Source organism: Pteropus vampyrus, unplaced genomic scaffold (genome assembly GCF_000151845.1).
Source record: "Pteropus vampyrus isolate Shadow unplaced genomic scaffold, Pvam_2.0 Scaffold619, whole genome shotgun sequence".
NCBI lineage: Eukaryota > Metazoa > Chordata > Mammalia > Chiroptera > Pteropodidae > Pteropus > Pteropus vampyrus.
Window position 1 is genome coordinate 615,041 of NW_011889400.1, and position 13,818 is coordinate 628,858.

The 13,818-nt window shown below is 31.8% G+C and overlaps 1 protein-coding gene across 1 annotated transcript in view; it reads right to left on the reverse strand.

Moving 5' to 3' along the window:
* IFT74 (intraflagellar transport 74) overlaps positions 1-13,818 on the reverse strand; it is a 78,194-nt gene that overhangs the window by 33,591 nt on the left and 30,785 nt on the right. Inside the window, 4 exon segments of the mRNA XM_011384732.2 lie at positions 1,722-1,762; positions 3,073-3,216; positions 5,927-5,989; positions 7,171-7,309. Of these exon segments, the coding sequence (XP_011383034.1) occupies positions 1,722-1,762; positions 3,073-3,216; positions 5,927-5,989; positions 7,171-7,309 (387 nt within the window).

Here is a 13,818-nt window from a genome sequence, read left to right on the forward strand (position 1 = left end):
TTTGAGCTTGACTTACAATATTAAGGAAGTGAAAAATCTTTAGCAACCTTTTTTGTAGGTTTGTATAAACTGAACTAAGTTGGCAAATTAGTGTCAAAATTAAAAAATAAGATAAAATTTACCATTGATAGAAGATTATATGGGCTAAAATTCTAGTAAAAGGTAGTCATAATTAATACAAAGCTACAGTAATCAAGACAGTGGTAGTAGAATAAGGACAGCTATATATAGCAATGGAATAGAACTGTGAGTCCAGAAATAAGACCCTGTATCTCTATATAACTGATTTTTGACAAAGGTGCAAGATAATTAAATGAGAAAAGAATATTAAATAATATTTGTTGAAAGAATATTTCAACAAATGGTGCTGGGACAACTGGATATGCACATGCAAAATAATAAAATTAGCCTTCTTTCGTATACCATATACAAAAGTTAACTCAAAATGGTTCACAGATCTAAATGTAAGAACTCAATATAAAACTCAGAATAAAACAGGTATAAATCTGTGACTGTGGATTAGGCGCTTGTTTCTTAGATGACATCAAAAACACAAGCAACAAAAGAAAAAATATAAACTAGAAATCATCAAAATTTCAAACTTTCATGCTTCACAGGACACCATGAAAAAAGTGAAAAGATCACCACAGATTGGGAGAACTTTGTAAATCATTTACCTATTAAGAGATTTGTTATCTAGAATACATGAAGAACTTTTACAATTCAATAATAAAAAGATAAATAACTCAATTAAAAAATGGACAAAGGATCTGAACAGACATTTCTCCGAAGAAGATATACACATGGCCGATAAGTACAGGTAAAGAAGCTCAACATCATCAGTCATTAGGAAAATGCAAATCAAAACCCTAATGAGATACTTCTTCGCACCAACTCAGAAATCTACAATCCAAAGAGACAGATAATAACAAGTATCAGTGAGGATATGGAGAAACTGGAACCCTCATACACTTCTGGTAGAAATGTAAAATATGCACTTTCTTTGGCAAATAACTCGGCAGTTCCTCAAAAAGTTAAATATAGAGTCATTATATGAGCCATAAATTCCACTCCTATGTATATATCCAAGAGAAGTGAAACATATCCACACAAAAACCTGTACATGAATTTCATACTGGCATGATCTATCAGCCAAAAAATGAAAACAATCTAAATGTCTATCAATGGATGAACGGATATATAAATATGGTATATCCACACAATGGAATATTATTTGGCAATAAAAAGAAATATTGATCTATGCTACAACAGATGAACTTTAAAAAAAATTATGCTAAGTGAAACAATCTAGCCACACAGGACCACATATTATATAATTCCATTAATATGAAATTTCCAGAATAGGTCAATCTAGAGACATAAGAGTGGATGTCTAACGCTGGGATGAGGGGATGGGAGGGATGATGGTTAAGGGGTGTGATGTCTAATGAGGGTGACTAAACTATTCTAAAATTGACTGAGTTGATAGTTGCAAAACTCTCTGAATATACTGAATATATAAAAACTTATGAATTGTACAATTCAAATATGTGAATTGTATGATATATAGTTAAAACTGAAAGTAAGATTGAAAGTTGCATCAATATTATCAATGTGAACCAGTGAAAAATTACTGTAACAAGATGCACCTCTTGTATATTTAGAATATAATTTAAAAGATGAGAAAGAGATGTAAAATGTGCTAGTATAAATGTACTTACTGTCTCTCCATGCTGGCTATTTCCTGATTATCTTCTTTAACCTATAAAAGCATAAAAAGAAAATAGTATTTAAAGAATCACTCATTGTGAGGCTATCTTAAAGAGAATTTCTTTCTAAGGTATGTTGTACTAAAATGTCAAATCTCATCACTTTCTTGACACTTAATTCTTAAATTTCAACCTCTGAAGTTAAAAGAAACATCATTAAGGTACTATTTACAAATTTATCCTTCTTCCTCAAAGGAAGGGTGGTGACTGATACTTCCATAGTAATCCACATGGCACCATGAGGTTAACACACCTTCAGGCCTGGGTCAGTTTATAGGATTCTGATACTGTCTCCACCTCCTCCCCACTCCCAACACACAAGGTAGGACTGACAGATTTAGCAATCCTGTTACATTTGAATTTCAGATAAATAATAAATAACTTAGGGTACATATACGTCATGCAATATTTGAAATATACTCATTTCTCTCTACATATTTACATACATGTGTATGTGTGAGTATATATACATATATATGTGTATATATGTATATATATTCTAAAAGATTATTCTTTGCTTATCTGAAATTCAAATTTAACTAGTTATGTATTTTACCTAGCAATCCTATCCCAAGATAACTCCTCCTCTGCCGCCAATGATCTCTTTCAAAAGAACTTCAGAGACTCTAGATTTTAATACCTTCCTGGAATGATTCTAACACTTAAATAGCTCCTGAGTTGATCTCTAAGGTTCTTCCAAACCTATTTGGATCTATCTAAGACCACGAAGGAGTCTCATTTGAAGGCTCCTGACTGGAGCTGTTCCTAAATACATATGCAGTTCTCCTAAGAGCCTTACAGTTAGGGTGTCTCAAGACAAATAACTGGCTAATTATAATTTAGTACTAAATTAAAGCCAGACTTGAGGTAGTAAGAAAGCTACTGAATACGTATGACTTATTGTGATTTTACAGGACTAAAATTTTAATTCCACTCATTCATGGAGGCACTGACAGTAATAACCACAAAATGTCATTAGCCTTGGAGTACTTCATTTTCTAAATACAAAGCCCAAAACAAATAATGGAACAGGTCTTCAATAAGATTGTCTATTTAGTGACCAATAAAGTTTCAAGTTTTCCTTATACAAATCAAAACAAGCATGAAAATTAGGATTTAAGTCAAAAAACAGTTTATGTGAAAAATTACTTACCTAGATTTTCTTAATCAAGTAGCTCACTTTTCACTGTTTTTTCTTTAAACAATACACTTATTGGCTTTCTGCTCAATTTATATGCCTTAAATAAATCAACACATTTACCAAATCCTGACATATTAAAATAAATATGTTTGTTTTTCCTACCTGCTTAAGTAATCTCTCCCTCTCTTCCATTGGAGATCCCATACTTTTGTCTTCTGCAATCATTTGATCTCGATGGGACTCTAACTCGTAAAGTTTTTCATGTAGTAATACAGCCTCCTGCTTTACCTGGGAGTGTGCTATTTCCTGAAGAGAACAACAACAACAAAATCTATTATTTTGTCAAAAACTATTTTCAAAAAGGTTTATTTTATAAGAATAAAGACAAATTTAAACCACTAGCATCTTTAAAAAGAGCTATCAAGCATCTATAGTAATCAATAATGGTACAAAGCAGATTTCTAAACTGGAATAATAAAAATAATTCCCTATACACTTTCATAAGCTATTTTCAGTCTAAGATTCACAAGAAAATGGTAGCCTTAGTTTATTTTATTTTCTAAATATAAGACCTGAACAATGATAACACCTCAACCAATGGGAAGATAATAAAGAAAATGTCACAATGCATGTACAACGTAAACCACAACATCCAATTCAAAGACCAAAAAACTATCTCTAAAGGGAAAATATTTTCCCCTGAATAGGTCATATATATACTTTCTCACAAAGTTATGGGTTGAGTTGTGTCCTCCCCAAAGATATACTGAAGTCCTAATCTTCAGTACCCTTTGAATGTGACCTAATGTGGAAATGGGATTTTGGCAGATTTAATCAAGTTAGGATGAGGTCATTAGGATAGACCTTAATCCCGTATGACTGGTTTCCCTATAGAAGAATACAGAACAGACAGAGACACATAAGGAGAATGCCATGTGGTAACACAGGCAGAGATTGGAGTGATGCAGCTATAAGTCAAGTAATGAACACCAAAGACTGATAGCCACCACCAGAAGCTAGCAAGGAAGCATTCTACCCAGAATCTCAGAGGGAGCATATTTCTGCTGACATCTTGATTTTACACTGCTGGCCTCTAGAACTGAGGAACTTTCTGTTGTTTTAAGCCACCCAGCAGCACTAGGAAACTAATACTTAACCATCCTACAGATTTGTTCAAATTGTATCTTGATAAAACTGTTCCTGAAGACTCAAGCTCATGATGACCCTTCACCTGATTTTTCACACCACTATGAACTAATACTTAGCATAGTAGTGAGCACGCAATAGATATTCAATAAATATTTGTTGACTAATATTTGACAGAATGTTTTCTGGAAGAATAAGTCAAAAAAAATACAAAGAATCTGGCAAAAGTTAAATAGAAGAGTGACTTACATTTTCTTGGTTTGAGAGTACCATCGATTTTTTAAAATTCTTGTTATTTTAGGCATATGTGTAACTGATGCCAAAGAAGAGTGGTATCAATAGAAACACTAAATCTAAGGTTATAGCTTATACTTTTTCCTGTGGAAACTAAATCTGTCAAGCAAAATGAGATCTGACTCTCTCCTACATGCTCTAAAAAACAATATTGAGGAATTCTACAAGCTGACTGTGTTAATACTAATTGTCCTTATTCCTTGAAGCACGTTTCTATTACCAGAGAGATCCAAGAAAATAAAAATTATGTATACCTATATATGGGTAATCCAATATTAAAAAATCTTAATATTTTTCAGCAAACTATTTTTTAATAACAAATTTCCAAAAGAATAACAAAATACCCATGTTTATTTCTTTCACAAACTAGGTGACAACAATCTTGTCTATCTACCATTGTTAATAATCTTATCGTCACAATATCTACCTGAATCCACAGGAAATCAAAAAAAGCAGGCAAAGTTTTGAGGTATAGACAGTATACCGAAGTGAAAAAGTAGTTCACAGAAAAAAAAATACATTGCCTAAAGAATACATAGATACTCAACTTCTTGCATTAATGAAAATTAAAACAAGATAGTAATTTTTACCTATTAAACTAAGAAATATGGAAAAAATGGATAATGCTTGCTGTCAATGAGTGCAGGCAAAAATAGGCACTCTTATATGTTGGACCTAAGAGTAAAAGATGGAACAACCTTTTTGGACGGCAATTTGGCAATCTCCCAACATTTCATAAGTGTATAATTTCTGACCCATTGCAATAAATTTATATTAAGATATACTCATATAACTTTGCATAAAATGTTTTCACTACATTATTTATAATCCCCCCAAACTATAAACAACCTATTTACCTACAAGAATGTGTTATAGTTATACAACGTATTACAAAGCAGTAATTTTAAAATTATGAGGGTGCTCTCTAAGAGTTGATGTGGATAGATATTTAAGAGAGAATGTTAGGTGGGGAGAAAAAAAAGAGCTGCAGACAGCATATCAAGTGTGAATGCCACTTGAGGTTTTCCACAATAATAAAATCAAGTTAGGATTATTGGATTGTTGTAAAGATTAAATGACAATGCTGGTGGTGTATGTCGAGAAATGAAAAAAAGCACAATAAGCACTCAATAAATGTAATAGTAGTTCTGTCTGAAAAGAGGGAAGAGACACATTTTTTCATTTTACTTAAATTTTTTTACCATAAACATGATCTGTTTTGTGCATTAAAATTGTTTTAAATAAATAAGAAAATAAATACAAGCTTTTACATCTTTAATGATAACTGATCTTTCTTCTTCATTTTTAGTCTCTTGTTCACGTCTTTAAATTACCACTAGATTTTGTGTGCCCCAGAATGAATGACTTGTTTTGTACACAGTAGGTACTTAATAACTGAATCTAATTTCTTATCAAACTATGACTTTTATAGTCCTGAATGGGAACAAAAAATATTATACTCTTTTAAGTAAACTGTTAAATAAATATGTACTTGAAGGAGTTCCATAAAAATGTTTAGCTGAATTATCTTTTGTAACTGAGTAATATAAAAACCTTTATTTGATTTTATACTTACGGCTTCCAGACTCTCTTTTTTCATATTTAGTAAATCTAGTTGCTGTTGAAGTGTATCTAATTCCTAAAAAAAAAAAAAAAAAAAAAAAAAGGAAGAAAGCAAATAGAGATACAAGTTAAATTAAGAATAAACTTGTTTCTCTGCTTCTCAACATTTCAAATATGGATGTGATAAAGTAAACTTTGTACATATCGTCAACATGAATCTTATGATTTTACTAAAACTTATTAACATTCATTATTTCTCTTTTTTGCCAATTTCTCTAAAACCTCTGCCGTGATTCACCTTTCAAAATACTTTACAAGTCTGTCATGGGTAGCCAGACCTTTTCCCAGGTAATCACCATATTAAATATCGGAAGCCTTAAAATTAATGAATGGTGCCATTGTTTAGTTATTTTTAATTCTGATTTTTTAACCATGTCTTCATATCTTTTGCTCTATTTATTTTTAAAAATTAATCATTTTAAATTTTATTTTATTGAAGTAAGAATGCTTAAAATGTGCCTGATTTCTTTCAGGGCCAAAATCAAGGCAATTTATATGGCTCACTCCTAGGAGGTAAGACCCTTGAACTGATTACTCATTCAAAAACCCCTGTGTAAGATTAACTATATTTTGATAGTATTTTGGCATTTCTGTAATACTTCCTTCAGTGTTTCATTTTCTTATAAATCCTGTCTAAAGTAAGTTATACTAAACTGCCAATGAAGGAATATTTGAGAAACTAGAACTACTTTCATTATTGGCATCTGTGAGGACTAATTCTCTGTCAACTAGTTAAGGAACATCTGGGCATAAAAGAACACTAACTTGCAAATCTGAGTCACCATCATGATTAGGAGGCAACTGCTGTTCAAATCAAGGACGAAGCAGGTAAAAGATTTGGTCTTTATTACCAGAAAGTAAATATTCATATGGCTGTGATATATGAGGCCTTTTAATGTTTCCATTCATTCACTAAAAAACAAGTGTTTTCATGTGTCTTTATGACATGCAAAAATGAAGGATGTACAACACTGAAAAAGTAATATAGTAAAAGCTAGATTATCAAGCAGTACAAGAAAATCAAGTTTTCTAGATCAGTCTTTCCCAAATTTAAAAGCCATACAAATCAGCTGGGGGCCTTGTTAAAATGAAGACTAATCAGTAGGTCTAGTCAAGCTCACAGGGGATGTCGATTCTGCTCATATTTTTAGTAGCAAGACTGCTATATGCCTGGCACAAAGTAGTAATTAGTATTACCTGCAGCAATTTCTCATTTGTGGTTTTCATGTCTATGTACTTGACTTGTTTTTCAGGAGGCATATTTTTGATAATGCCATCTGCTGCTTGTTTCTCCTGTTCGATTTCTTCTTCTACACTTCTAATTTGTTTCTCCTTCCTGAAAACAAAAGTATGCAATAATCCTTACTACATTGAGGGAAAAAACAGCAATTAATTTTACTCAGGTTCTGGTTTCAATTAAATAGGGTACCTTAAATTTATTCAACCATAGTTCAGGATCTAAAAGTCCTTGTACGAAATAAATTCTACTTGACCTGTACAAAATTCGGCCCCATCAGCAGACTTATTTTACATCTTTCTTTTCTCAACCCTCAAATGCTTCTATTTCCTTAATGTCCATTTTACTTTACTCTCTTAGAAGAAAACACAAAGATGATTACGGAAAATCATTAAAGCCTTCTATATAAGAGGATGCATTTATATTTTTTATCATACTCTTAAGAAAATAAGATAAATTTTAGAATATTGGTTTTCAAACAACTTTTACCTACAGAATTCTTTGACCAAATGAAATCTTGTATGGAAGTTTACTATGTAAATCACATAAAATAACACAGCTCTCACTAAACTCAGAATAGGGAAGCTTATACTGCAATTCGATTTTAAAAAATCATAGCTTAAGATTAGTAAATTTTGCATAAATTCTCTTTTATCTACTGCTTTAAAATTGATATTACACAAATTATCAACTATATTTTAGGACTGCAAAATAACTTAATTTCCCTGAAAAGGAAACAGTAACATTATAAGTATAATATATAAAGTAGTAGCAGTAAAATTAATTACAAATAATAATAATTTTTATCATATAACCAGTGATCCAGAAATACCAGAGATGTGCCACTTATTACCTATGCACGGTCAATTATCAAAAGGATAGAGAAAAATTCTGAAAAATAATAGAGGTTAAAATGCTAGTTATCATGTAAACATTTCAATATCTACACATAAAAAGCTTTCTTAAAGATAAATTTTAGTCCCAATATTATAAATTTCTATTTTGTTTCAAAATGATTATTCTATTTAATCTCTTTCATGTGTAGATACCAAATTCTACAGTTTTCATAATCACTAGCTAAGCCCTAAAGTTCCACCTATCACACCCACACTCTTCATATATCATATCCTACTATTAGAATAAGATAATCTAAACCCAGAAATTTTCCAAATATCTTCTCCCACTCGGTTGGTTGTCTTTTTGTTTTGTTGGTGGTTTCTTTTGGTGTGCGGAAGCTTTTTAGTTTGATATAATCCCATGCATTTATTTTTACTTTTACTTCCCTTGCCTCTGAGATCAAATTCATAAAATCCTCTTGAAGACCAAGGTCTATAAGTTTAGCACCTTTGTTTTCTTCATATACTGGAGATTTGACTTTGACTGATGAACACACAATGCAATTTACAGATGATGTATTATAGAATTGTACACCTGAAACCTATATAATTTTATTAACTAATATCACCCCAATATATTTAATAAAATTTTAAAATAAAAATAAATTCATAAAAACTCCTAAAAGCATATCATAATAACCAAATAAATGATGAACATAACTAAACAGACAATCTAGAATTTGTATTTTTGTCTCACTGTTGAACAGGAAGTGATGTCTTCATTTTGAACCTCAATTACTACAGTATAACAAATGTATTTGCTGCTGCTACAACTTCTATGGAATAGGGGCTCATAGAAATGTCAAGGAGAAAAGATCACCCATTTCAAACTTTTTGTTTCATAGATTAAGGATACTGAGGCCCAGAGGTGTTAATCTTTTGGAACTAACAGTCTGAATTCCACAATTACTTACTACCAACAGTGAATCTTAACCATGTTTTTGCCTGATATGTCTACTGCAGTTAGATGAGAACTAATGTTGTACAGTATTCCATTTTACAGAGGGGACGTTACCACACAAGGAAGGTAGCTGATTTTCTGAAGGCCACATAATGGCTAAGTATCAAGTATTTTGACGTTCTGAGTACTTTGCTCCTGTTATAACTTAGCAGTAAAAACATCAATGGTAGTGTCATAAAACTGAGTAAACAACAAAGTTGAAACTTAGTGGAATACTAAACTTGGTGGTGGTATCTTTTCAACTTGAATCATACCTTTAGGAGTAACGCTTAAATCACATTAGCTATATATCTTTCAAAGTATGCATTCTCAAAATTATGTACTTTAACTCACAAAGTAAATTTGTTAATATTTAAATTTAAGAGTAATTAAACACAAATTTTATGTAAACCACCTTATTTGTTACACTAAAGAAATCAAAGATAACTTTAAGAAATTACTCTTCTTAGTCAATCTTTTGCTAAGGATATCTAGTTTTTTTTTTTTTTTTTGATCACCTGTTCACTGAGTACAAAGGTTAAAACAAAGTGAAATGCAATCAGATGACATACTTTTCCTTTTAATTCTGTAGAAGAAACAGAATAGATTCCTTAGCACACCAGTCTCAAAGACAAAAAAGTAAAGGTAAGAGCCTTATATATTTACAAGTTTGGTGGTGGTTGTTGAATTCTTTCTGAAAATCACATTTGTTTGCTAAGTCTGTACAAAATCTCTACCTTTAATAAGTGATGAAAGAGCAGAAAATATGATTATATTTTCACAATCTGCTTTAGAAATATTACCCTGAGATTGCCTCCCCCCAATTTTTCCTGTTACAATGTAATAAAGAGTAATTATTTTTTTTAAAAAAAGGTTTCACATATTCATAAAAAATTCATAAAACATTTTTGTTTTGAAATTTGCTAATTAGAGCATTCGAAGGTGACATTAACTTAAAAATAAATTTGTAAAGTGAAAAAAAGACTAGCTGCCAGTTGATAATTGTTGAAATTGGGTGATAACTATTCTCCTTAGAGGTTTTTCTTGAAATTTTCCATTATGTTTTTAATTTGTAAAAAAAAAAAAAAAAAAATCTATAAAATGGTTTATTATGATAGTGAAGTTAATTACTGCTGAAGGGGAAGATATACTTCAGGACTCCCCAGTCTTGAGTCAGAAAGGGCAGTGTTCCCCCTCTATTCCTAAGTTCCAGGGGGAATAGTTTGAGACTTGGGAAGTTGTGTGAGGTGTTCCTAGAAAGAAGGGGCAGGAGTTGAAATTAGTTGGCCCTTACTGCCCCCCAGTGTGACCCTCTCCTCCCAACTTTTCTTCATGTTTCTTAAAGGCATTTTGGTTTTTTAAAATCTGTACAGCAAGAGCAACTTTTTCTGTCAAATAAAAATGAGAAATGCAAAAAAAAAAAAAAAAAGTTGTGAATTATTACATCTTAACTCCAAATACACTGAATTCTGGCATAATATCTAAAATATTTAATGGCAAGACTATATATACACATAACAAAACTAAAAAATTGCAGCATATTTTTATTTCATGGTATATAAGTCATTTAAAGCAAATAACAAAAACTAAGAAACTTGTACTTAAAAGCTGCACCAAGAATATTGTTTCTTTTTCAATATTTTCTATTTCCTCTTGTGTAAAGCTTTTTTTCTGTAATATAGGTTGTAGGCTGTGTAAAGGGGCACTTAATTTTGTGAAATAATGAAATGAAACTGATATTACATTTGTTCTCTATTTTTTAATCACTAAATTTAAACCCAAATATCATTTTAAAATAAATTTCAAGTTGAGAAAAAAAATCCTACAGGGAGAAAAAGGTGATATCAACTGTCTTCTTTTTAAATCAACTTTTAAAAAGGTAAATTGACTCGAGGACAATTTCTACGTAGTATACTGGCTAGCTATTTTGCCAATCTGATTTCCTCAAGATAGCCAATAATACTAGCAAATGCTTTTGTCTAGGGATTTATCTATTCAGTGCCGTGATGGTCAACATCCACCTTCTCTCTCAATCTTTCCCCTCTCAAAAGATGCTCAAATACATGAAAAACCCCATGGATCATGGCACTCAATAAACACATTTCGTAGCTTTAGCCCTAATAATGCTTTAAATTGTTGAATGCTTTCTTATATAGAATCTACCTTAAGCTCTGAGTATATACTGCTTCTGACTCTAAAATTTACCAAATAGAAAAAAAAAATTATTTCCTAATCCTTATAATTTTAATTCCTTTAGTACATTAGAGAAAACAATTGTTAGTATTAAATAGATGATAAAAATAATAAATATAAGATGATCCTATCACCATTCCACACAAGCTCAGTCCTGTCTGACCTCCATTACCCTCTTCAGCTACTTCTATATCAACTCAAGTTCAGTTAATTTTCTTTGCAGCCTTTTTGCTTCCTTTAATAATCCCTATCCTATTTATTTCTGAAAAAAAGAGCTTCTCCCTTATTCATCACTACCTTACCGACATCTGATACCTACCAGAGACATCAGTAAGAACTTCAATAACCATTGAGAAATATGAAACGAGTCAATGAAGAAGCTGCACACTTATTCCTAAAGATCACTAAAATGTGGGCAAAATATTTTAAATATCATTTAGAGGTCCCTCTTTCGTGGGCAATGGTCTGGAATAAGTGATAGCCTGAATTCACTTCTGACTCCTTTAAAAGGGATTCTCTTGATCTACATCCACATTGTGAAATCTAAGAACAATAGCGGCTTTTTCTAACAAATTCGACTTAACTACAGAAAGGGAGAAAGTAGAAAGGTAATAAACATAACAGATCAACAAACTGAAGGCAAAAAAGAGATTAACTAGAATAAACCGGTATCAAAATAACAATAAATACCTCACAGCTAATGAGCTAAGAAACTTTAGTAACTTAAAATAAGCCTTGCTCATTCTGAGTTTTCTACTTTTTGCTCTGATGGAATAAACTTTTCCTTAAAAACGATAAGTAACTAATTACAACATATGCTGTAAGAAGACTCAAAAGAAAAATAAGGCCAAATTTTACAAAACTGCTAAGGATGATAATAACAGGATATACTCACACCTTTCAAACAGATCATTTGTTTGCAGCATAGTTTTTAATGTTGACTTTAATAAGATATAAACTCTAAAGGACAAAGAAAATGGAAGAGGAAGCAAAAGCAATACAACCTAGAAAGTAGAAAGTTAATAGTTAAATTTAAACTGGCAGAGAAAGCAAAAATTTCCCAAGTCAACAGCGTGGAAAGCTGAGAAGCCAACTTGATTTATACTGCAGAAAGCCTAAATGGCCCAGAAATTGGCAACACCACGTATTCTGGAAGTAGAGAAGGAAAGGCTAAAACACAGTTGAAAGTCTTTGGCCCCGCCTCTGCCCAGTCAGGTAATGCTCCTCTCTTACATAAACAAAGTGGAGGCTTTTTTCCTCGGTGGAGAAGAAAACAAAGGGAACCTGGGCACTAGGCACAGGTAAGTGCAGGACCATCAAGCCGAAAGCAGGGAAAGTAAGTTAAAGTTCCTGGCCTTATCTGTTCAGGCAGTAGATCAGAAATGTCATTTTGGGAATCCAGCTAGCCCAAGAGAAAAGATATAAAGATAATGACATTTAGGGATTCCCCAAGAAGAGTCCAGCAAGTACACTCTACTGTAAGGTGTAAAGTTAATAAGATCCACAAATGCACAGTTTCCAATCAGCTTTTTCATTTCCCACTCTTATATCTAAGTCCCAAACCAAATATTAACAGATATATGAAAAGAGAAAGCTTCTAACACAAAGGATAGTGACTAAAATAAACTGAAAAAGCATAATATGGGGACAAGGAAAAAGAAAACAACAAAAGATATTAAAAAATACAGTAAGAAAAAAAACTACATTCATGCCATAGGATACTATTAAAGAAAATTTTCAGAGAAAAAAGCTCCTAGAATCAAAAAGATGACAGGAAAAAGAAAACTTTTAATGGAAAAGTTTAAACATAAAGTTGAGGATATCACCCAGAAAGCAGAACAAAAACACATAGAAATAAAATATAAGAGTAAAGAAAAAAAATATGAAAATTCTTGTAGGAAATCCAACACCCAATTAAAGCAGTTCTAGAAAGAGAAGTAAGATTTTTTTTAAAGAAGAGGAAGAAAGTCATCAGTATCATCAATGAAATCATTCAGAAATTTCCCAAAATTGGGGGACACAGCTTCCAGACTGAAAGTACCCATACCAAGTACCTAGTTTCATGAATGAAAACAAACTCTCACATAGGATCGTGAAATTGCAGAATATTGATTTTAAAAGCTTTGGCGGTTAAGAGACAAGTTACACAAAATGATAAAGAATTATAATGACACAGTATCACCGTTCTTAACAATAATACTAGAAACCCAAAGACAATGGGACAATGACTTCAACATTTTGAGGAAAAACTATTTCCTACTTAGAATTCTACTTTTGGCCAAATTATCTTTCAAGGCTAAAAGATTCCCTCCTACACACCTTCTCAGGAAACTACTGAAGGCAGCGCCATCAAAAAAAGGCAGTAATCCAAGACAGGGCATTCAAGAGAAACAGGAATCCAGTAATAAAGACAAAAGGTAATTTACAGTGAGAGTGGAGGGAGAGTGGAAGTCAACAGCTGTACAGAGGGCCTAGTGATCAGCTCATCCAGATTATAGCATGGCAGCATATGCTGGGACGGGACAGATTTCTTTAAGCAGATGAAACAGATTAAATATCTAATATGCATAAACTACTGA